Raw genomic sequence first — 24,449 nt, forward strand, 5'->3', positions numbered from 1 at the left:
AGTTTTGATGAGATGGGTGAGAAAAGAAAGAAGGTCTGGAGCAATAGACTGGAGAATGTGAGATGGGATGGGGTCAACGGGACAGGTGGTTGGGCGGGCGGAGGTTACCAAGGTGAGAACTTGATTGGGAGACAGGGGGGTGAAAGAGGAAAGCGAAGGGGATGAAGATGAAGATGATGGACATGTAGTCACAGAAGCTGGGTTTGAAAATGAGGAGCGTACGTCATCTATCTTTTTAGTAAAGTAGTTGACAAAGTGGCTTGGTAGAAGGGTGGAGGGAGGAGGGGGGGTCAAGGAGGTTGGAGAAGATGGAGAATAGCTTTTTGGGGTTGGAAGATGAGGATTGAATTGTGGTTAGGTAGAAGGAGCTTTTGGCTGCAGAGATAGAGGCAGAGAAAGAGGAGAGGAGAGATTGATAGGTGAGCAGGTCGTCAGGGTGGTTAGATTTTCTCCATTTCCTTTCTGCCGCTCCCATAGTGGCTCTCTTGGCACACGCCGAGTCAGACAACCACAGAGCTGGGGAGGACTTGCGGGCCTGTCGTAATGTAAGAGAACAGAGAGAATCAAGAGAGGAAGACAGAGTAGAAAGGAGAGTGTCTGTGGCAGAGTTAGGATGCATGAGGGAGTAAGAGTCAGTTGAAGGCAGGGCAGATAAAACAGAGGAGGAGGGAGAGAGGGAGCGAATGTTGCAACGGACAAGTACAGAGTCTGCTGATGTGGGAGGGTTGTCGGTTTGAGAGAGTGGGAGAGAGTAAGAGATAAAGAAGTGGTCAGAGACGTGAAGTAGAGTTATAGTGAGGTTAGATGTGAAGCAGTTTCTGGTGAAAATATAGTCCAGGTGGTTACCGGCTTTGTGAGTAGGAGGGGAAGGACTGAGTGAGAGAGCAAAGGAAGACAGTAAGAGCAAAAGGTCAGATGACTTCTCAGTCTGGATGTTAAAGTCACCGAGAAATATATACCTTTTCAGGTATAATGTTCGAATAAGATGTTATATTTGACTCTGGGAAACTGGGATTAATGTATTTTGACTGTTTTCTGATGTTTTAAGAGATAATTTTCTCCACTGAGCAGATTGATAAATAAAAAAAAAAAAAAGTGTCTTTAATTGAAGCCCCGAGTTGTAAAGAAATGTTTCTTTTTACTGCTTTTGAGAACCGCAAATACATTTTGGGTCACCACCTTCGAGTCGGGGTCGATGCCGAATGTGTATGTTAGGCAAAAAAACATGTATTTTATGGAGCAGATGTCAAAACAAAGTCTCAAAAAGCTACATGTAAAATTACAGATGATAACACATGACAATAAATGCATATTAATAGCAATAACTTAAGAGTTTAAAGAACACCATACAATACTGAGTTAGAAAATAAACAGAAGTAGATCCTCCCAAAAATGAAACAACATAAAGTAAAATCAGGATACTTGATGAAAGTAAGATGACTGAAGAGGATAAATTGTCTGAGATACGAGTCAGAATATAAATGCCTTTTAAAAGTAATTGAATGAACCTTTAAAATCGATTTTAAAACAAAGTGTAAGTGCTCAAATCTGCTTACTCTAGTTAAAATCCTGCCTGCTGACTTGAATACTTTCTACAGCAGATCTATAGCTTTTCTATCAGGCACGTAAAACGTCTGTTGGAGTAATTCAGCCAGGATGAGATGGTGTGTGTGTGTGTTTCTCGAACGTCCAATCCTAGCCATGCGGTCGGCCACAGATGCACCGAATGTGATCCAATCCGGCAGTGCAGTCGTCACTTGTTCACAGGAACATAAAATATGCTCATTTAAAGGGACGACTGTTGCATCCACTGTTCAGACGGTTGGAGAGCAGTTCATGAACGCCGTGGTCGGAGTCTGTACCAAAGCTAATGACCGGCAGCTGAGCCCTCCGAACGTCAGCCGCAACATCAGCCTCTGTGTGGTGTTTTTGTCGTGATCGGGACCCGACAGGCCGCCTGCCACCGCTGGCGCTGATTTATTCCACTGAGTTTGGCCAAATAGCAGACGCGGTCCATTACACCGCCACCATTAGAGCGGCAATTGATCCAATTATGCTGCCATTCAACGAGGGGGGCTGGACATTGAGAAAAGCATCAAATCAATGAGAATGACATGGAAGGCAAGTCTTGGACACTTTATCTTGTGTCCAAGATAAATACTGGGTTAAAGCAGGCATGTGACTCATTCTTCATTTTGCCTGCCTCCCTTTTTTTTTTTTTTTTTAAAGGACGGACAGATTGTTGTGTAAATGTTGAGGCTATTTCGGCATTCCGACAAATCGATCTGTCACCGCGTAAATCGCATGGTTAACAGTCAACACAACCCGCTGAGAAACTCCTCTCCCACACTACGAAGACCTTGTGGAAAGAGATGTTGCGCAACATCACACGAGATTTCACAAACAAAACCACTGGTGACGTCACGCAATATCTTGACAACAAGGTTGACGTGTTCTTGGTGTAGAGATAGAAGATGGTCCACTTGAATGTTATGATATTCAATGAGTTGGGTGTACCCCCTGTACTGGCTGGGCGATATGGTTAAAAAATATATATTTTTATCTATTTTAGTATACAACCTGATGATTACAGATACAGACACCTTGATGTTTTGTTGTACTGTGCATTTCTTCAGTAGTGTAGACTGACAATTAATTGTAAAAAGTAGTTGTGCTTGAAAATATTAAAGTCGTTGCTGCTCTAGTTGCGTTGTAATCTTAATATTTTCACCATGTCTTCTGGAGTTGAGCTTTTGCTGGTTGGAAAAACACAGACATGAGCTGATGTCAGACTGCCCCTGAACATTGCCCCTCTCTCCATCTCATGGAATGAATATTCATATAATTTGCATCCCAGCTGCATGCTTCCTCTGGCACTTTGAAGGTCAGAGCAGAGAGATTACACCCACATACAGAGCCACATTTTTGAGTTTCCTGGAATGCATTATTTCCTGCCAAAACACATCTTAACTGAAGCAATTAAAGGCTGTACTTCGCTGTTCTATTCACAACCCTCCGCCGGTGTGATTCACGGTTCAGATTTGGCTTCTCGCTTCACAACTACTCCCCGACGCTGCATTCAAAGTTTGTGGCTGCCGGTCCTCACAGTCATCTCCTCCCCCCTCCTCTCTTTCTCTCTCTCTGCAGGAGTTTTCTGAAAGCCGGGACCTCGACGGTTTAGGAGAGCAGGCGACAGACGGGCCGACCAGACTGACGGACATCTGCAGCGGCAAGGCGAGAAGCAGCATGGCGTCAATAGCAGAATACTACGCCGGCAAGAACGTGCTGATCACAGGAGCCACGGGCTTCATGGGGAAAGTGCTGGTGGAGAAGCTGCTGAGGTCCTGCCCCGAGGTCAAAGCTCTCTACATCCTGGTCAGACCCAAAGCTGGGCAGTCCATGCAGCAGAGGGTCAGCGACATGATGAAGTGCAAGGTACGAGCCAAGTGAGCATAATGCATTTTCTTTTTTTCTTTTTTTACCATCCACGGGATCGTACCATGATGTACAACTAAATCTACACAAATATGAACAGATTGTATATTTATAGATTATTGAGTTGTGGTTATTTTCAAAAACAAGTGTTGTTGGTAAAATAATCCAACTTCATTCGACATCAAGCAAAAATAATAAATCCGTCATTTTTAAATGTATATTCTGCAAAAGTTTAGCCGCTATAAGTACTTGCACCCAGATTTTCAAGGTAATTGGTTGTTCTAAACATCTTGGAGAACTTTCCACAGTTCTTGTGAGTTTAGTCTCAGTTGCTTCTGTATCTTCATATAGTCTCGGTGATATCGATATCAGGGCTCTTTGGGGGCCAAACCGTCTGTTGAAGGACTCCCTGTATCTTCTTGTGGCTGCAGATAAAGTAGTTCGGGGTCATTGTAATTCTGCAGAATGAATCGCACAATCGCCTCTGAGTTTTGCACAGTTTAAAATGATCTTCTATATTGTAGAGCATCAAGAACTGCTCTTCCATGAATAGAGGTGTTGATTAGGTTTGACAATACATTGCATCTCTTTTATTTAATAAAAAGTTGATTTGATGGTATTTTTACATCATGCCAACAACACTTTTGTTCCAACTGCATCTTCAAATTTCCGCTATGATTTGCTCCTCCTGATTAGCTTCTTGTCCATAGACGAGGAGTATTTTGAGCCATCCATCATTCCAGAAGTGACACAAACAAGAGGAATTCTTGGAAATGGAAATTAAAAACTTAAATCTGTAACATTATCCAAATGTATAATGTTGAAGCTGTATTCTGAGGAGTTTCCAAAGTGTAACTTGTTCTGCTATTTAAGATTCTGATTCAGGTGCAGCCACAGTAACAATACATGTTCTGTCATCTTTTCTGTGGTTTTTGGACATGGAAAGTTACAGGTTAATAATGACTAAAAACACTCTTGTACTCCACTCTAATGCTTTAAATAAAAAAATAAAAAATTTAAAAAGTGCATGCTGCATGCATGTAATGAGGGAAGCCCTCCTGAGGACATCCAGCCAGGTGACATTCAGTGTATGTGGATGGTGCTTATTCAAATCGCCATTCAAAACCATGTTGGCGGTGCAGTTGTATGTTCGCAGAGCAAAAGATATTTGCCTGTGAATTATAGCAGCCAGCCTCTGTTGCCATGGTAGTATGAGCTTAATGACCCCCGACAAGTCCGAGTTCATCGTTTTGAGCTTCAGCAGAGGCGCAGAGTGTCTCGGAGGGAAATCAGGAGTCCGATCAGGAATACTAAAAGGTTAAGTGAACTGGATGTGATCTCATTGAACATGTGTGGTGCGTTCTGAGCCAGAGGCGAAGGAGAGATGGTAGATAATGAAGACGGGACAGTGAGGAGGAGGTAGAGTAGACACCAGCGGAGAGAGTAGAGGGTGGGGTAAGGCTGAGAAGGGGAACTCCAAAATATGTGCTGTCAGCTGTATCAGACTGGGCAGCAAAGCATGACTCAACAAAAAAACCCTCCAAACCATGTTGGACTTAATGAGGACCAAAGGTTTGACGTTAGGTGTGTTTTGAGGAGCTCGAGAACAGCTGCTGAGTGCTCGTGCTTCCGCTCTGTCTGGATGTAGTTGGCCTCAATCTGTCAGTCCACCTAGAAAATCACACTTTCTCTGTATTCGTCTTTCTCTTTCTGTCTCTCTCTAATAGTATCTATTTTTTTCCTGCTCTCATTGAACCTCGCTGCTGCAGCTCAGCACTGTGATAGCAGCGATGCAGCAATTTGAGAATTTGCGCCTTAATTTAGCCCAGCACTTGTTTTGTGTTGTTTCAGATTTTTCTTTAATTCCCCCATCCTCCTGTCAAGATGAGTGTGATGTCACTCCATGATTCACAGAATACCTCTCGCCTTGTAATTAGTTCACTCTGACACAACAGTGCTGCAGAAGTGCCAGTTAACAACACCCGGTAATTTCTACTCTGCAGAAATGGAGGGAGTGGGTGGCGCTTTTTCAAATGCACATTCCTCCTCTGCTGTGGTTTTCAGGGAAGAAAATAATTGGTGGTGATCAAACGGTTTCCCCTCACCTCTATTTGCTTGCATGAGCAGGGTCGTGTCATTTGTATACAGAGAAGCGAGTTAGCTTAATTTATACAGGCTGAATCAGTTATCTGATTTGAAACAAAGACTTTTTAGGATGAGTCACCTGATACTCAATGCAGGGTTTTCCCTACCCTGAATATACTTAACTGCAGCACCAAAGTGTCTCGTCACAGCACAAAAGGCCCTCCAGCTTCACTATAAATGTGCTGATTTCTGGTTCTGATTCTCTACCATTGCTGCCTTTTTTTTTTTTCCCAAGATAAGAGTGCATTGTTGTTCCAGACATCATCTGTCATCAACAAATATTCCTCTTTGCTTGAAATATTCACATAAGTTGGATGAGAATTAACAGGGTAATTTTAGCATGATGATGATGACATCTTAGACTGGATAAGTTAAACTATGTTTGAAGAACCGGGCCAAAAGGTGCTCTCAGCAGCTCCGTGTCACACAACACCATGTGGATGAGTTTTTGCCAATAATAAGCGTTTAACCTACTTCATCTTCACGGATATTTTCACACATTTTATCTTCAGCACTATTTATCCATCAACAATTCTCCTTTTGGCTTTAGCATCACTCATAGTGTCTATCATCAGGTTACTGCTTGATGCTCTGCCAAGTATAAGCTCACTCGTGCTCGGTCCGAATTCAGAAGTGATGTCATTAAATTTCCATGACTGAGCCTCAAGTACTAATTGGTATTCATTAGAGTCCTCGGGTCAGTGTTATTCTGTTCAGAATCAGGATAATTCATGAAGGAGAACTGTGGTTTTGTTTCTCAAGTAGACTCTCCTCTCATCCTTCAACCCAGGTCAGTATCTTTCTTCCCACCTGTTGCTAGGTAACGACCAAGAGATCTGTCCCAAGGTGCTTTTCAAAGGATGCAATCAGGGGAGCTGCCCCAAGCAGGAAAAGGACAAACCGATAGGAATCTCATTGTCTCTGTGCATCTCCACTGCTCCAACTTTGACATTTAAGCGCCGTCTGTCTGTGCAGCAGCTACCGTGATTCAATGTTTTCAATGGCTGCAGCTTTGAATGCCCCGTAAGGCACTTGATACTGTAAGTAGGCCTCTGGGTAGAGGGTGCCTCTCTCCTGCTCTGTGGCATGCTTTTTCCTGCCCACGAGCAGGATGTTGAACCCAGCAGAAATCTTTGAGGGCGTGCAGCATCGTCATACTGCAGGAGCAGCTCTGACTGTCAGGGATGGGCTGTAGCGGAGGTGGGAGGTGGAATGCGTCGGGTAGGAAGGAGGATCTTGAGGGATTCAGCTTGTAATGCAGGTCCCCGGAGAGGGTGGTTTAGTCTGCATCACTGGAATGACTTGATTATTGCTTTCGAGGCTGTACAGTGATCAGTGTGGCAGATGGCTCTGAATGATGCTGAATTTTGTGTTTGTGAATCCGGTTCATCTGGAGGCTCTTCAGGAAAAGAGGCAAAATGTTTAGAGCTGAAATCATTAGTTGACTGAGAAGAATAAATCAACTAATTTTTCTGTAATGGTATTAACTCCTCCTGCACAAAGACCATATTGCAGCATAACATTTTTATTGTAAGTAACTGAAGAAAAAAACGGAACAAATCTGTAAATGAGACAAACCAATGAAAATAATGGTGCTGTGTGTTTTCATTTGAAGAATAGTAGGAATATTTACTTAGTACTTTTTAGAAAAATTACCAAAGTTAATAGAAGTTCTTTATGCTCAGAGATTTAAATAGACATTTCTGCCATTAGATTTAAGAATTCTTTTAGAATTGACTCATTCAGTGTCAGAACAATCCTTGAAGCCCTTTTTTGTGAAGTTGTCCCTGCTGATCAAAGGGTTAAAACTACATCCCAATGTGAAAACAGCCCTCCCTTGTCCCTGTAATTATAGATGCGATATGGGTTCACAGAGGACACTTTGCCACTGACACACACGCTGTTGGTGTTCAGTCCTTTACTCGTTATCACACTCTGATCCGATATGATTATATTGTTTTATTGATTTCCCATTTGCCTGTTGAATCCACAGCCAGATGATCTTTCCAACGATATAAATATTCAAGATCCATTGATTCCCGCCGGCCCTGACCAGCAGCTCTGTTTCCACCTGTGGCACTGATGAAATTCCTGCCTGAATTGTGAACGCCAGCTGTCGGCACACTTGAAGCACCTACCATTCACTTCTGAAGAAAGAACAGCCTATTTTCATTCTGCTTCCCACCATTCATACCTGACTCAGCCCTCACAAGATAAATCCTACTGTTAATGTGCACCACCGGGCATGGCAGTGTGTCTAAGGTGTGTCAAGCTCTGTTTAATCAGCAACTGAGGATGAGCGCAAGCACTGTTACTTTGGGCATGTGCTGCGTTGAGTCCTGCCCGGAGACGGGGACTCTGAGCGGAGAGAGTGTGTGGCTGCCAGTCTGGCGCATTGCAAGGCATGCGCTCATCAGCGGTTGCTCGGCATGCGATGCAGCAGGGAAGCAGGCTGCGAGGGGACCAATAGCGCTGCCGCTCCTCCCCAGAGGGAGGCGGCAACAAATTCTTTAGCATATAATTAAGCTGTAAAGTGCCTCCAGTTTATGAAACAAATTATCACATTAAAGGTTGCTGGGGAAGTCGTTAGGGCAGTGCAGACATGCATAGTGAAGACTGTGTTCTTCTGGGGACTCTTGCAGCCTGTTGGAGTTGTTCTTAAGGATACAAGGAGCACACTAACCATTCTAAAGATATTGTAAATATCGATATTGAAACCTCACCCTGAATTACTGTGAAGACTTATTTAGACTGAAGTCCTTGGTATGAATGTTAATCAAACAGAATCTGCACTACATGATAGTCACCCTGTGACAAACCCCAGGAGGCGGAAAAAAAAAAAAAAATACTGGGCCGAATGCGACGCCTTGATGGACATCAAATGTATATTTTAGTATAATGTGACTGATTGTAAAAAGCAGGGTAATTTGAAGGACCTTTTGTTTTTTTTCTTTTGGCATTTTGGTGTCAAGGTTGTTCAATACTGCATGTACAGCTGGAGGAAATCCTGCTTGCTGTCAGAAAAGGAGCAGAGGTGTTGGTAGAGGCACAACCGAGGGGAAGCTGCTCTCCGTATCAGTGATGATCGTAAGATTACAACCCGCAGCTCTGTTTCCGTCAGAAAAAAAACATCTCTGCTTTGTGTTGCCTGAGAGACAAAATAGTTGTCGGTACAATCAACATCATGAAAGTGGTTTACACACTTACTGGTGGGTGGACAGCTAGATGTGTTTGCCACTGTTGCATGTTTGCTGCAGCATAAAAAAAAAAAACATTTCATTACGGCCAACACTTCAGGGCCTGCTAGTCATCCTCATACCACCCAGATGGAGATTTAGCAACTAGAGTCAGACTTCAGTTTTAGAAATGAGGACTTAAATTGCCTTCAAACTGGAAAAAAAAAAAAGATACTTTTTTTTTTTTTTGCCAGGACCAAAAACAAAAAAAAAAGATTGCATCAAGCAGGCCTGGATACATGACGACTATAATTTGTTGAATAAAAGCTGGTATTCAAATGATGCTATTGAGTCTCCTGTGGCAAGCATAATCAAATATAAGCCTGTGGAATTACCTGTAGCTTACAGAAACAACTCTCATAGTAATTTCAGCATAATGTAGGTCAGTACTATTTAAAGACACCAGCAGGATGCTTCGACTTTCTAGTTTCTTTCTCGGGAAAGAACTTGTTTCATCCACCTGTTAATTTCATGTTGTTGTTTTTTTTCTGATACGCTTCCATGAATGAAATTGAACACTTCCTGTTGACTTTTCACATTAAAAGCCAATCAGTAAAAGAGAGGCTGCTTGGATTTTTAATATTAAGTCTGCGGAAAAGTTTCAGTTGCATTCACAGAAATGCAGCCATTCATTGGTTAACATGGTGTTAAACTTTTGAGATATTGAATGAGAGCACAAAGGCCTGCACCACACATTGTAACGTGTATCTAATTTCTGTCTTTGCTCTTGAGGAGTAATAAAATTCTCCTTCTCCCGCTCAACGTGAGATCACTGTCTGAAAGACTGGATTGCTAAGCCAGCTGCATACCGAACGTCGAGCCCAGAAACACCACATTTGCCGTCACCGTAAACCTCTTTACTCCGTACACAACTCGATTGAAAAGATCAATATGAACAATGACAGCCCAGAGCCAGACATGAGAAAACCCTCCATTTTCATTAGTTTGCTTTGATGAGCTGTTTGCTGCAGTCCGCGATTAGTCCCCTAAACTCTTTTAAGAAGCTGTCGGATTCAGGCTTGAAAGAATTGGGGGAAAAAAGAAGAGCAGGCATGGTCTCGTTTAGTGGCCCAGTCGTGAAGTACAACGCCATTCGAAGGTGGCATTTACTGTAAGATGAACCAGAGCTCCTCGTCCCACATGCAAAATCAAGTTGAGCTCTACGTCGCCTTTCCCCCGCATTCATTTGAGTTTCTTGGTTTCCTGGAGCATTCCAGTGTACAAGCAAGACTCGCCATTTAAAGGCTAATTAGTCCTGGATCAATGTTTCTAAACCCATTCAGCAGGCAGGTTCAGGCTCTGACCATGAGGGTTTTTTGCTAAGGAATTGAAATGTGTCGCGACACAGGCCGGTTAAATGTGTTTTTATACCGTGGGAGCCTCTGCAAGAGGCAAGGACAGGGATTGATTGAAGATGGGGTAAAGAGGAGTGGAGATGAACCCTTTTTCTTTTTAATATGCTGGCAGCCCTGGAGGGGAGGGGGTTAGTCATGTCTGTCCTTCTTCACAGCTTCCCGTGAGAGTTGCTGCATTTCTGACTTCTCCCTCGGCTTAGCATTTCATCCTTTTGTATGGAGCCTTGTCAATTTGCCAGCGAGGAACCTCACCGGTCTCTGAAAAATAATGATCTCCCTCCTCCATCCCATGTAAAGCCGTTTGTGCTAATGCTCACTACTGACGCTGCTGGAAGAGTTTTGGTTATTACAATATCCTTTTTGGTAAAACTTTTTTTTTTTTCCCTGCCCTTCTTTTGTCAGTAGCGCAGATCACATCCTATTATTCGACTAATTTAGACTGAGCATACCAGGAAATGGAGGTCAGCGCTGAGGGTACAACCGTTAATTGCTTCTTTCTGACACACTTTGGCAGATCTTCCCTGCCTACTGTACATTTTCCTGGGCCTGTTCATCTCTGATTGGTGGCATCTGGTGTACTCAGCAGGGAAAGGTGCAGACTGAAGCTAAATTTTAGACTGGAAATAAAAAAAGAAAAGGGGAAATTGACTGTTTTTCAAATTGCCAGCTCGTACAGAATTGTCCGAGAACCTATCGAGAAAATGTTTTATGTTCATGCGAGTTTTGGTTTACGGGCAAGATACTGAAGTTTTTACTGACTTAGGCTGCTTTCGATAGATAGATAGATAGATAGATAGATAGATAGATAGATAGATAGATAGATAGATAGATAGATAGATAGATAGATAGATAGATAGATAGATAGATAGATAGATAGATAGATAGATAGATAGATAGATAGATAGATAGATAGATAGATAGATAGAGGAAAGAAATAAAATAACAGTAAAAATATTAAATATAAAAATGCACAGTATATACAATAAAATAGAATAATTAAATTACTTTAATTAATTAAAGTAATGTGGAAAGAGAGGCAACAATACTGGTGCCCCCCCTTTTTGTCAGTTTTAGAAACTTGCAGAAATCCATCCCCCAGTCCTGATGTACCAAAGATGTGGTAGGAAGGAAGGAAATCTGTTCTTGGTTTGTGAACTGCCATTTTGCAGATCTTTGCCATCTTGCTAGTTTGGAGCGGTTTGGACCCAGAAGTGACCATATTTGGACAAGCTAGGAAGGAGCGAGCGGTGGGTCTGATTCGCTCTGATTGGGAACTCTGGGGACACTAGGCCCCACCCACCTATAACAAAAACCTAACTGCACCACAGGCCTGTGAATCAAACGGACACACCCCCAAAAAGCATAATTTCTAATTAATGATGAGTTTATTTTCAACTGGACTGCCAGAAAACTAATAAGAAGGTGTTAGCGAACAACACTATAAAAACTAGTGGGAAAAAATGTATTGACTTTGTATCTCATGAAAGAAGTTGAATGGGCGTCTATGGTGCCAGCCTCTAGTGGTACTCAGTGGTATTGCAGTTTATAGCACTTCTGCGTCAACCTCACTTTTCAACCCAGACGCCAAGTCCACTTTTATACACAGTCAGCGGTCTAGAGTCTCCAGCCGGGAGCGCCAGTATTTCAAAGAGGTTATGCTACATCTCAGGTGTGAAGAGCATCATTAGCTCTGCTTCACGCTCCACTACCGTGACCTCACATTGACACCGTAGCCTCCTTGGACGAGGCCAAGAAAATTCAAAAGAAAAAAAAAACGTTCTTCACAAGTTTCTCACAACTTTTACACCTCTTCTGCTTTTTCCTTGCTCTTTCTCTCCCGGTCACGCCTTTTGCCCTTGGGAAAGGGCTGCTTGAAGGTGCCTGTGAAAGGACTGGAGCCCAGTTAAAGGGCAGTTGGTGAGAACAGAAGCTGCTTAAATGGCATCTCGGGTTGCCGGGCTGAAAGGAAAGTGCCATTAGTGTTGGGTTTCTGTGAAAGTCCGCAGAGCGGCTGCTTCAAGCAGTCTTGACGGAAGATTTATTGCCCTCGGGGTCTGTTCGCTGCTGAGGAAGGACAAATGGTGACCGCATGCACAAGCCACCTCTTAATGTTAAATAAAAGAAAAGGCATGTTATAGTTGACCTTGCTCGTTTAAGGCTGTGACTTTGTTTGACTGACCACGAGATGGACTACTAAAAACACTTGTGGTTCTGCTGCAGGAATGACTATGGTGGTGTTTTTTTTTGTTTTTTGTTTTTTCCTCCCACAGTGTTGCAAACTGGTGAACTATTGTTTTCCTGTACAAGGCAGTTTGCTCACTGACGCTTGTGGGTCGGAGGAGGGTGCAGCGGTACATGCGAGCGGTGGAAGGCTGGCACAAGACCACTTATCATCCAAAGAGCCTTTTTACAAAACAACGCCACAATCCCACAATGCCGTTCTCTGCCTGCGCCCGCAACAAAGAGCTCTCACAAGCCCACATTTGTACGGCCTCATTCACCCTTCTGACCCTGATGCACTTTCTCCATTCTGGGTCTTTATACAATTTAACTTTGCTGATTAAAAAAAAAAAAAAAAAGACAACATAATTTTGGCTGAACTGCTAGTCTACTACAATTGTGGTTTGAGTTGTAGTCACAGAACACAAAAAGTTTGTGTTTTCCAAGCGTACGGTAGGTGACGGGATTGTGTCGTATTTCTGTGTGTGATGGCAGGTGCAGATTTGCACAACCCACTGAAGTAAATGACAAAGAGTGAAGCGAGCAGCTGGGAGAGAAATGGGAAGCCTCTCATTCAGAGTTGCACATGCAGCCTCACTTATCACAAGTTAAAAGGCAGAAGAGTTTCTAGTTTAGCTTCCGCTTGTTTCTTCTTTTAAACGGAAAATTTCCAACACTTTGCAGGTGGAACGCACCAGTGAACTGCAAAATGCTGAACTTCCTATATTTGGTTCGTGCTCGTAATGTTCATGTGATACTGCCACCACACGTCCAGCATGACTACATCACAGGCAATGATATCAAACACTATACAGGAAAGATGAGATGCAGATAATATTTCTAAGGCTCTTCAGCTGTCAGACACAAAAAGCACGACTGTCACATTAATAGTTTTCACTCTACAACAGTGTTTTGTTGGATTAAGGTATAAATATCAGATCAGGACTTGATTGTCGCCATACATTAATATATTAGATGTTGGACAACAATTACCATCCTTACACAACATAACCCTTTAAACACAGTATGCAGTTTGGTTATCAGAGACTGATGCGTCCCCATTTCCTCGGACCAGTAAAATTAATGTGCATCATATTAAAGGTCGGTAAAATATGTAAATACTGTCTCGAGCGCCATGTTGATGTCACACAGGCTTTGTTAGTGGGGGAGTATTCATTTTATTGGGGAGGGGGGTGTAATTGTTAATTGTTGATCAAATTGTTACTGTTACCCCTGAAAGGGGTGGACAAAACAATGGATTAGCTCATCACTCAGGTTGGCTCCTGATTGGCTGCCTTTAAACATTATACCGCCCAATTTGGGGCTCGCGGACCAATTTTGGCCCACACTTTTTGTTTTGGCACTCCGTGGTATTTGACCCCTTATATTTTTTGACAATAATTTATGCAAAACGATCACATTACTATTAAGGAGATTGAAGAGGAGTCTTGTACTTAATGGGAAATTTTATTTTAGATTTCGAATGTAACTTTGATGTAAAGTATTTGACGTTTTAATCAAATCTAATTTCACATTGTTTTTTGGCTCTTTTTATAGGAAAAAATTGGGTCACCTCTGGCCTAACATACACACACTTTTACAATTAAGCACAAAGTATAAAAAATAAAAAGTTCCTACACAGTCAAACATCTTTTCTTGTTGCCGCATTGAGGAGCCGCCGCATTGAGGAGCCGCTTCACTCGGCTATTTCTGGTGTTTGGTTCCTAAAGTGGTTTCAGCCTCAGCAGCGGTTACAAACCTCATGACAGTTGCAGTACCAAAGTGATGTGTAGCAGTGAGTGTGTGTTTGTGTACACAAGGGCATTTTATGGAAAATAGTTTTGGGCGTTTTAAGACGGGTGACGTTGCCGTGCTATTCCCATCCCAGATCCCACATTCACTGCGTGCGTGTTCTGTATACGTCGTCTCATTGTCACCGGGTGATGTGTCCCTGACAGCTGCCGTTGTGTCGTGTCACTAGCTCACGACGGGGCACAAGAACTTCAGCGCTATAACAGGCGTTTCCTTTTATTTTCAGTGTAAACCTCCCTCCTCGCCCCACCGTCCGCAGAAAGTTGTGGGTGAAGTGACGAGGACTCAAATCTGGCTAGTTTGTTTTTGTTACCAAGCTACGCGCCCTCAAGAGGAAGTTGAACCGAGGTCATTATGTGACATCAACGGCTCTGTGAATCATACAGTAAAGAGGGAACAGTTTGTTCAGTAAAACGCATGCCGGCTTGATATTTTTCAGCGAAAGCCGAACGCACTGAATCTCTTCTTCTGCAGATGCTCTCTGCAGACCATCAGTCGCTCTTACTGCCAGCTGTTGGCTTCGAGCACAGGGAGGAAAACACTAATATTGTTGCGTTGCATAATAATAACAGTGCTACACTATCATGCAGAAGATATTGCTTGCCGTCCCCTCCCCCAGTTCGACATGGTTGTGGGTTGTGACTTTGCGTGTCGTACGTCAGGGCTGGTGCCTAAGTATGGACAGCGTTGGTGCACGGTATTTGGAGAGGTGGCATTACACAGCAGAAGATTGATGAGGATACAGAACATGAATATAAACAGCTGTTTGAAGCTGTTTAATTCAACATCTGTCCCCTTCAGCAAGAGAGCTCCGCTTACTCGGACAGCTCACACACACACACACACACACACACGTGCACGCACGCACGCACGCAGCAGCAATTTCATAATAGGCAACACGCACTTTGATGGCAATCCCTTCACTCCCCCTATCTTTCTTCTTGTTGCCATCCCTTACTGTCCCACTGAAAAATGTCAGCCATGTTGGCGGCAAAGCAGCGCTGCTCCTCGCGGTCTCTCGACGGCAACTGCACAGATGCAATGTGACATCCGGCTCGGCTGCATCTCCTCACGCAACCCAGCGGCACCACGCGCAGTCCTGCAGGGACTCTGCTGCAGCGCTCGGCTCTCTGCCGGGTGTCGGGCAGCAGAGGCTGTGCGAAGACATGAGCTGGTAAATCTAGACGAGAGTTCACATAATCTCCCCGCCACCCCCCCACCCCCACCATGCTGGAATGTCATCCGCAGCCCTCGGTAAGCAAGCAGCAAGTGTTAACAGGTGGGATAATATCCCACAAGCGGGGCTTTGTGTCTTGCGTCACGTGTTTCATTGTGAATATATTGTGCATGCAAGTTAATTGGGGGTCGAGGGTGTTCAGTGTTGAGGTCAGAGGCTTTGCATGTACAGCCCTGATAGTGTTGTGCATACAACAGGCAGTGTGTTTCTTTTGTAAATGAGGCGATTACTTGTCCTGGCCGACTCGCTGACCTGTGTGTGTGTGTGTGTGTGTGTGTGTGTGTTGTTTACATTTAAGATGTCTATCAGGAGACAGTCCTCAGTCTGAGTCATTGCGCAGACAAAACTTGAAGGTCCACGGCAGCCACACTTCTTCTGTCCCACATATATATATATATAAAGTAAAAACATGGAGATGTTTCAGATCATAAACAAATCAGGTGGCGATGACGAAACTTAAGAGGTGTATTGGTGATCCCCCCCCCCCCCTCCCCGAGGCATTGATGCAAAGTTACACGTTTGCTGACTTTAAATCATTTGCATTCCTTTTCATGCTGTTTCAGTGTCTAGCTGCCGACGTTTGGGTCGGTTTCACTGGCATTCCTGCCCTGCAGCTCTTGTGCATTATAAATGGCACTCGAGTGAAACACTCCGTTTGTCGCCTCGCATTTCCTTGATCGCTGCTGATGAATGAGCCAAAAGTATAAACATCTTCCTGTTTTGCGCGTGTTGTCTAATGTGTCCGGCAGCTTTTCGACCGGGTGAGGGAGGACAACCCCGATTTCCACCAGAAGATCATCCCAATCAGCAGCGAGCTGACGCAGCCCGGCCTGGCCATCAGCCCAGAGGATGTGGAGAGGCTCACCGCCTGCATCAACATCGTCTTCCACTGCGCCGCCACCATCCGCTTTGACGAGCCGCTCAAGTGAGGATCACGTGGATTTCTTTTAATTTTTTTTGTTTTTGTTTTGTTTTTACGCATGAACACGACCATACTCGACATTTCACTCTCCCACTTTTACACTGCAAGTCCTCCATGAGTCGCCGCTGCTTTTACTGCTTCCGTTCCAGCTCGTCTTTTTTGGAATTTCGTGTAAATGTTCCTCCTAACAAGAATTTCCTGTTTGGAGACTGCGCTCCAGAGGATCTGCAGCCCGTTGAGCAGGCTGCATTGTTTTATTGATTGAAAGCAAAGAGGAAGTAGAACAGGATAAGGACGTTCAGAAATCACAGCGCATTGTAAAAGCGTCCTCTATAGTACAGTGTGACAGGTTGTCAGGACAACAGGTGATTCCTTCTTTTTTCAGCTCGTGGGATCAAACCAGTAGATACTGACTTTTTAAAAGTAATAGTGACGTGTGGGGGGTGGTTTTAATCTCCCAGGTAGAGCCAGTGCTGTCACTCTAATTAGTGTGATGGTATCAAACTGACATGTGATTCAGATGTTGAGTTGAATTAATTGTTTGAGTTGTATCCGCCGGTGTTGCCAGGCAGCCAATGAGTTTGTGGAAATTGATTGTGATGTGTTCAGAGGTCTCTATATGCTCGGATGACGTCCAGCTTGTTATCAGGCTAACTGTGGTCCTCAGGCTACTGTACAGCTATTGAATCCTGCTGTGGGGGGAGTGGGGGCAGAGTATTATTATACTGTATTATGGTGACCTCGGTATTTTATTTTTATTTTTTTCATCTTCTGTGGATGATGTGCTGATGCTCTCTTGCATCCGAACAGTCCCGTACCTTACCGTCATTACTCGGCATCGCTCTGTCCTCCACGTGTCTCCTGCCGGACGGCCGCTACAGGTGTTCTTATGTAACTGTAATGATAATGACCTTCTCCCAACCTGGCAGTCTGTCTCCAAGCTAGTCTGACTGAGTTTGAGCTTTTAACCTTTTCTATCTAAACACTGGACCGTGTTTATTCTGTTAATTCCGGCTGCCAAACACGATTATCTAACCTACTACATGAACCATCTTTGAACTTATCTGACTACCATTTAGTCTTTGGGGGCAGCATCCAATACTTTAGGGGGTTCCTGTGTAGCCAAGGCCTCATCTCCCGTGTGCAACTAATGTTGGTAAATCCTGGCTCGGGCCGTGTCTTTTTAAAGATAACATTAATATTCTTTATTTATAGAGCACTTCTCGATAGCAGCTCCAAACATGTGAGTTTTATAGTAACGTCTAAAGTAAATTTTTGAAATATTTTCATCAGGATTCAATAAGAGGACGAGAGCTGCATCACCCTGCTGGTCGCACAGCCCGTTTTTATCAAAGCCACAATTTAGTGTGTGTCTGTGGCTGCAACTGGAGGAAGGCTGGAAGAAAGCCGTTTTCACCATTTGCATCCAATTAAAAAAATAAATAAATAAATAATCTGAGGTATAGGAAATGTAATCAGTGCACCAGTGTTTGAAAATGAGTCCTAAAAATGTGCACTATCCGAGATGTTTTTTTTGTTTTTTTTGTTTCTTTTTATAGATTTGGTAAAAAAAAAGAAAATTTAAAAGATAATTCTGATGATCGGCTTGGCTTGTTCCTGGAAAAATAAGCCTTTTGTTTTCTTTGTAATCGTGCATGTATGTGGGTAGATTATTTATGTCTGAGGTGATGGATGACTCGTAAAGCTCCCTTGAAGATGGGTGTTTTGGAGGCGGGGCGGTTTGAGTGACAGCTCAGTTAGGATGAAGCTGCTGCGCTGGACTCCACACAGATTTAAATTGATCCGTTACTGCTTTCTGACTGGCTCCTTCTAACTCGGTGTCGTTTCACCTTCCGTCTTTCTCTGTGGCCTTCATCTTTTTTTTTCTTTTTTTCCCGCTCTGTTCACTGTTTCTCTCTCCTCCCTCGCCTCTCTGTCATCTCGGAGTCATTACTCTGGTGTAGCGGCCGGCAGCCTTGTAAGCAGTGCAGGGCCATAAATCAGAGGACTCCAAGTTTGAGACTCAGTCCAGAGCTTTTCTGCAGGTCTTCAGCCATACTTAAAGGAATCATTCCTGAATATTTAAGCATGGATATAATTTTGTTAGTTTTGGCCCTCGTCGCTGGCTGTAATAAAAACATCATACTTTGTGAGGTAATCACTGAGATTTGTAACTGCAGCAACATTGCTGAAGAGCAGTGGAGCGAGAAACATAAGCAATCAGATGATCGGCGTCTACAAAGCGTGGTCATACAAGAACAGTAAAGGACTGTGACGGAGATTATTAAAAAAAAAACTAGTCTGGAAGAGAAAGCAAAGATTAGTGGTAAAATCAGAGATGCGACTTATGGTTGTGTTTAGTTATTGATTCAGCAAAATTGTATTGTCTCTATTTGGTTCATTTAAGTAAAGGTGCCATGAGAATATACTGCGTTATACAGCTAAAAGGGACGTGACACCCTGCGTACGGTACCAGAAGGTGGCGGGACGATGACGCTCCCCCACGCAGGTCGTCCATCTCTGCTGCTTCTGCCACTTTCTCAGCCACCTTGTGAGTTTTCCGCCCACACGGATCCAGAGAAGCAGTGTGCCCTGCAGTGTCTGGTTAAACTCTGTGTTTCTTACCGTTGCCTCAGGCACAATGGACTCTGTTATTGCAGTCATGCAGCAGCGCTGACACGGATCCTCCGCTTAATGCTGAGGTTTTACTAAGTGAAATGTGTTGGTGCGTGGCCTGCAGGATGTTCATCATCCTGGGAAAAATGACATCATTATTATTTATTTTTTTTCCTCTACTTTCTGTTTTGATTTCATTTTTGTCCAAACTACATTAGAATGCATTTACTTTATCTTCCCAACAGCGGAATGATTTTCTTGATTTTGACCAAATGATTAATCAATTAATTTATCCAGGAAATACAGATACCTTGTACAGTTAATCAGGATACTCGCCTCATTACAGGACCATTGACAGTTTCTGCTCAACTTGAACCAATCTATAGAATCAGTAACAATGAATTGGTTCATCATTAAGATGACCACAGTCATATCCTGTCCCCCTTTTTGTTTACTTTCTAATTTATCATACATAGGGCACATTGGGATTAATAACTTAAGTCAGTTATTGATCAAAAATGCAGAAGATTTTCTGCTTTTAGTTTCTGAAATGTGACCATTTTCAGCTTTTTTTCCGCTGTTTTTAATAAGTTGAATATATTTGAGTTTTGGACTATTGGTTGAACAAAAGACACGCATTGTTTTCTTTCCATTTGTTCTCTTTTTTTTTTTATTTCCGAAGGTTTTTCTGTCTTCTGTGTAACAAATCTCTTCGTTTCTCTCCTTCTCAACTTCTTAAACACACTTCAGCACTTGGTGGACGGCAGTCTTGTCATTTTACTGATGCGATTATTGGAGAGGTTGAGAGGGTTTGGTTTGATGTTGATTCCATCAAAATCACAAGTTTGCGTCAGACGTGTTTTAATTTGGAAAAACTCTGTTTAAGATGCTTAAAAGAAAAGGAAGAAAAAGGGGAAACCCGAGTAAAAGTGAGATTGTATAGTGGGATGATTCATCGGCTCTGTCCTGGTGGAGAGTGCAGAGCTGCACAAAGTAGATGCTCATGGCTGGGTGAGTGGTTGCATGAGCAGTGAAAATGATGAGAACAACACATTTGAGAAGAGCAGATGTTCGCTGTTTTTTTTTTTTTTTTCCCCCTCCCCTCGTTCTGCCTCGTCCTCATTCTCCCGCCTCCGTTTGACTTTATCGGCGTCGTGTCGCTGTGCTTTAAATCCTTTTTCTGCAAATACTCATTAGAACGAAGCTCCCTGTCGTCGGCAAACAAACGTTCTGGCGTGCAAATTCTCAGAGATATTAGCAAACACGCCTAATCTGAAGCGCCCACACACACGCACACACACACACACACACACCCAGAGACGCTCAGCCTTTAACACCGTGTCTCTCCTCTCTCCTGCAGACACGCCCTGCAGCTGAATGTGATCGCCACACAGCAGCTCCTCAGCCTGGCCCAGCAGATGCATCACCTCGAGGTCTTCATTCACATCTCCACCGCCTATGCAAACTGCAACCGCAAGCACATCGACGAGATCATCTACCCGCCGCCTGTCGAGCCCAAGAAGCTCATCGAGTCTCTCGAGTGAGTGGATGTTGGACTGCTTTTTTTCTTTTTTTTTTCTTCCCTGAAGACACGAAATCAATTCCAGTTCCGCTTGATTCGCGGAAAGCTGATAATCCACTAGAAAACTCGTCTTCTGCCACAAGAAACGAGTAAAATGATGTGAAAGCAGGTTTGAATAGTTAAATAGTTGTTGAATAGTTTGTTGCTTTTACATCTCGGACAAGGAATTTTAATTAAAAGAAATGGAGCACCTCTGCAATTCATTAGAAATGATTGCTTCCTTTCAAACATAATGAGGCTTAAGTTTCAATGAAAATTAACCGCAGCGCTAAATCACACTGCGACGAATGTGTCAAAACATTTGGTCTAATCTTACTCCGATTTTTCAGTGCTATGAAACGGATCAGAATACAAACACAGATTTCATCCCATCGACCCGTGTTCAGCTGTTGACTTTGAACAGGATGAAAGGAGTGATGTGGAGAAAAGAATTTGCCGACGCTCTGCCGCTTTTCACACCTGTGCACGCTCAGCCAACTGGCTGCAGAAAAAAGGGCTTTTATCGCTAGCTTGTTTATTTCAACAGACTGCAAACATTGGGCAACACGTGCACCTGTCCAACTGAGACGAGGCTTCCTCCGCTTCGAATACGTGTAAACACAGTTCACTGATCAAAATGAAGAATATAAACAGAAGAGATGTAAAACTCATAGTAGCTGCATGTTTTTGGAGGGATTTTTTTTTCCCCCTTTTTTTTTTTGTATTATGTATAATTTTGATTTGAAGGGTGATGGTAGGAAACAAGTAGTGTGATTTTTGCTTTAATTTATTGAGTTTTTTTTTTTTATCAATATATGGTTTTGAAGTTTCTGTTAGAAACGCATCCTCCTTTTTGGGGGCGAAGTGACAGATTCAGCCTCCTCAAATTGTTGAAACTGGTCTTTTACATTTCATAAAATCCCCTGATTTAAAAAAAAAATTTAACAAAAAAAAGGGAAAAAAAAGGCTTTGGGTCAAAACTCGTGGGCGGAATAAAAAGCAGTCACTTAAATGTAAATTACTTGGTACCACTAAATAGCTTTTAACACATCTTTGTGAGCACGTACTGTTCTTCTGGGGCACAAACCATATTCAATTTAAATACCATCTCCAGAAGCGCTGTAATCACCTGCTGGTTCGTGGTTTAAAGAATGACTCGGTGCTGCAGCTCGATGTCCGTGTTATTCCTCTGACTGAGCTCTTCTGGTTCCTGACATCAGGTGGATGGATGATGGCATCGTGCGGGACATCACGCCGCGGCTCATCGGCGACAGGCCCAACACGTACACCTACACCAAAGCCCTGGCCGAGTACGTGGTGCAGCAGGAGCAAGACAAGCTCAACATTGGCATCATCAGGCCCTCCATAGTGGGAGCCAGCTGGCAGGAGCCTTTCCCTGTGAGTCCCCTCAATATTTTCTCTCGCTCCTCCGTAGCCAAACCACTTTTTCAAATTGTGTTGCATTGCGGTGTACCGGCTGTAAAATACAGTGATTGTTGTATTCATAGGTGATTAACAGCAGAAAATAACTGCGAAACTTTTTTTTGATGCGTCTGCTGCCGGTTGTAGCTGTTGAACGCGCGTGTTTCACAGCCACGAGCGCCTCGCGTGACTTCTCGGCCCCTCACCCCCTCCCTCCGACAGTCAAACGAATGGAAATAAGATATTGATCGACGTAATCCTGCACGGGTCAATACTGCTCCCCTGTGGCCTTTATCTTAAGTGGCGCGGGATTAAAGCAAATTGGTTAATATTTGTGACGAAGACCTGCTTTCTCAACACGGTCATCTTCAATCAATCCGAGCAGCTGCTGGGGGGGAGGGGAGGGAGGGAAGGAGAGGGCGGGTTAACAAGGGTATAAATGGGATACAGAGGGCGAAGACGCACGTAAACCGAAGGCAGAGTTGAAGAGTGTCGAGAAGTTCATGGGAACTCTGAGGAATTTTTAGTTTGTTTGTTTGTTTTTTTACCACGAGAGCTGAACAGTGCACGGCTTTCCTGAATAAACATCTTTCATCCTCAACATTTGTATTTGTCATCGAGGATTTAAGTCACATTTTGGAGCTGCTGCATGTGAGCCAATTGACTTTGAGACCATGAGATGGTGATGAAAGCTCTGATAAAAGCAAGATTTAATCAAATACTGTTTCCGAGGTCAAGAATGAACTTGTTCAGACTACTTCAGATATTCAGTCAACATTCATAAAAACAAAAACAAAAACTGAGCCGAGCAGAAAATCGTCACCTCAATCTTGAACTGAACATGGTTGTCGTTTTGGTGTTTTTCTTCCAATGTGAGAAACACTTTGGAGGCTTCAGCTCGCTTAAAGCCTCCACATCAAATAAAGGTAATCGGAAAGCCTCCGAGATGATACCGCATGTATAAAACACAGGAAAGTTCTTGTTTCTGGTGGAGTCAGGATATGTAGGCCTCGTGTTTGCTCGCTGGGGCTGTGACGGCGCTTCCTGGCTCCCTGCTCAGCCCGCGGTTGTAAGCTCGGCCTGGCAGCGCCACTTCAAAAAGGCCTCACTCACGCTTGGCCATGCAATCGCCTTGGCAGCCCGTGGCAGTCGGCACTGTGAGGCCAGGAGGAGGAGGGGGAAGGGAAAGGCTTATTTATATGCTTGTGTTTACAACCACGACGTGCATCTACGTTCTGTCGTGGTTAGATGTCTGCCCTTCAGACTGGCTCACCGCCACTGACAGATTGTCGTGCTAAAAACACCTCTGGCCCCGGCGGCCTGCTCACCTTCTGTGCCCCTTATCTGCACCACTGAGTATTATTAGACTCGGGATAAGCCTTGGCCGCGAACCACATAATGAGTCACGAGCCCCCCACATTTATAAACCACAGCAGTCCACTACCAGTGGTTTCATCCATTTTTAATGGCGTCTAATTGAAGTCGACAATCACGGCCGCCCAGCCTCCCATGTTCCCGCGCCACAGGAAGTAACGTAACCCCCGAACAGCTGTCTCGCCACACAGCCGGAGCCGCATGTGTCGCTGTGACCGTTATTCGGTCTCACTGCTGTAACCGACTGAGGATTAACGCTTCTCTGTGTTGTCGCACCTCAGGGTTGGATCGACAACTTCAACGGGCCGAGCGGCGTATTTATAGCTGTGAGTAAAACTTTTTATTTTTTTTTTTTTTTTAAACATGGTACTCTTATAATCCCAGAGCTCTTAAACACAGAGAAGGTTTGGAGTCCCTAAGGTGATGTCGTCCTGTCATCAGGCAGGAAAGGGGATCCTGCGCACCATGAGAGCCAACAACGACGCAGTGGCTGATCTGATCCCTGTGGACGTGGTCATCAACCTCACCCTGGCTGCTGGCTGGTACACCGCTGTGCACAGGTGAGGAAACGCTCCGAACCTCAGCCCCTAACCTTAAAAGATATAGCTGGGTATGAAAGCGTTTGCGAGATTATGACACTGATGCGTCACCGGATACGATGGTCTGAAAGTACGAAAGTAAAAAGAACGGTCAAACTGATGCAGCAGAGGTTGAGATGAAGTCCCGGCTGGAGGTCCATCTTCAACCACGCTAGATCCCAAACACAAGCCCAAAACACTCGGTTCAATCCCACGTTGTGATTTCACTTATTTTTTTTTTCACACTTAAACAACGCCAAAGCCACAGAAGGTGTTACACAACTGTTTTCACTCTGATTTAAACTTATTTATATGGAATTACAATTCCTATTTTTGTTTTTACTCCAAAGAGAAACCTCAAATTTAAAAAAAAAAAATCTTACAAATAAATGAACAAAAGTGACGTATTTAGTTCAGACACTAACATCTGTACAGATTCAAACTGTTGACTCCAAAAATAACAAGTTTTATTCATTCTTCTATCGTTCACCCAAACAGTGAAAGAACACTGATGAAGAGTAGAATAACTTAACCTT

General features: G+C 43.6%; 1 protein-coding gene across 1 annotated transcript in view; it reads left to right on the forward strand.

The window, feature by feature from the left end:
- The window catches only part of LOC138207589 (fatty acyl-CoA reductase 1), a 49,377-nt gene that overhangs the window by 17,118 nt on the left and 7,810 nt on the right, over positions 1 to 24,449 (forward strand). The window contains exons 2-7 of the mRNA XM_069164932.1: positions 3,148 to 3,435; positions 16,190 to 16,365; positions 20,339 to 20,518; positions 21,760 to 21,937; positions 23,617 to 23,661; positions 23,777 to 23,895. Coding sequence (XP_069021033.1) covers positions 3,148 to 3,435; positions 16,190 to 16,365; positions 20,339 to 20,518; positions 21,760 to 21,937; positions 23,617 to 23,661; positions 23,777 to 23,895 — 986 coding nt within the window. The remainder of the gene's footprint in view (positions 1 to 3,147; positions 3,436 to 16,189; positions 16,366 to 20,338; positions 20,519 to 21,759; positions 21,938 to 23,616; positions 23,662 to 23,776; positions 23,896 to 24,449) is intronic.

Source organism: Embiotoca jacksoni, unplaced genomic scaffold (assembly GCF_022577435.1).
Source record: "Embiotoca jacksoni isolate LCO1_2020_lvr unplaced genomic scaffold, fEmbJac1.0.p SCAF_32, whole genome shotgun sequence".
Taxonomy (NCBI): domain Eukaryota; kingdom Metazoa; phylum Chordata; class Actinopteri; family Embiotocidae; genus Embiotoca; species Embiotoca jacksoni.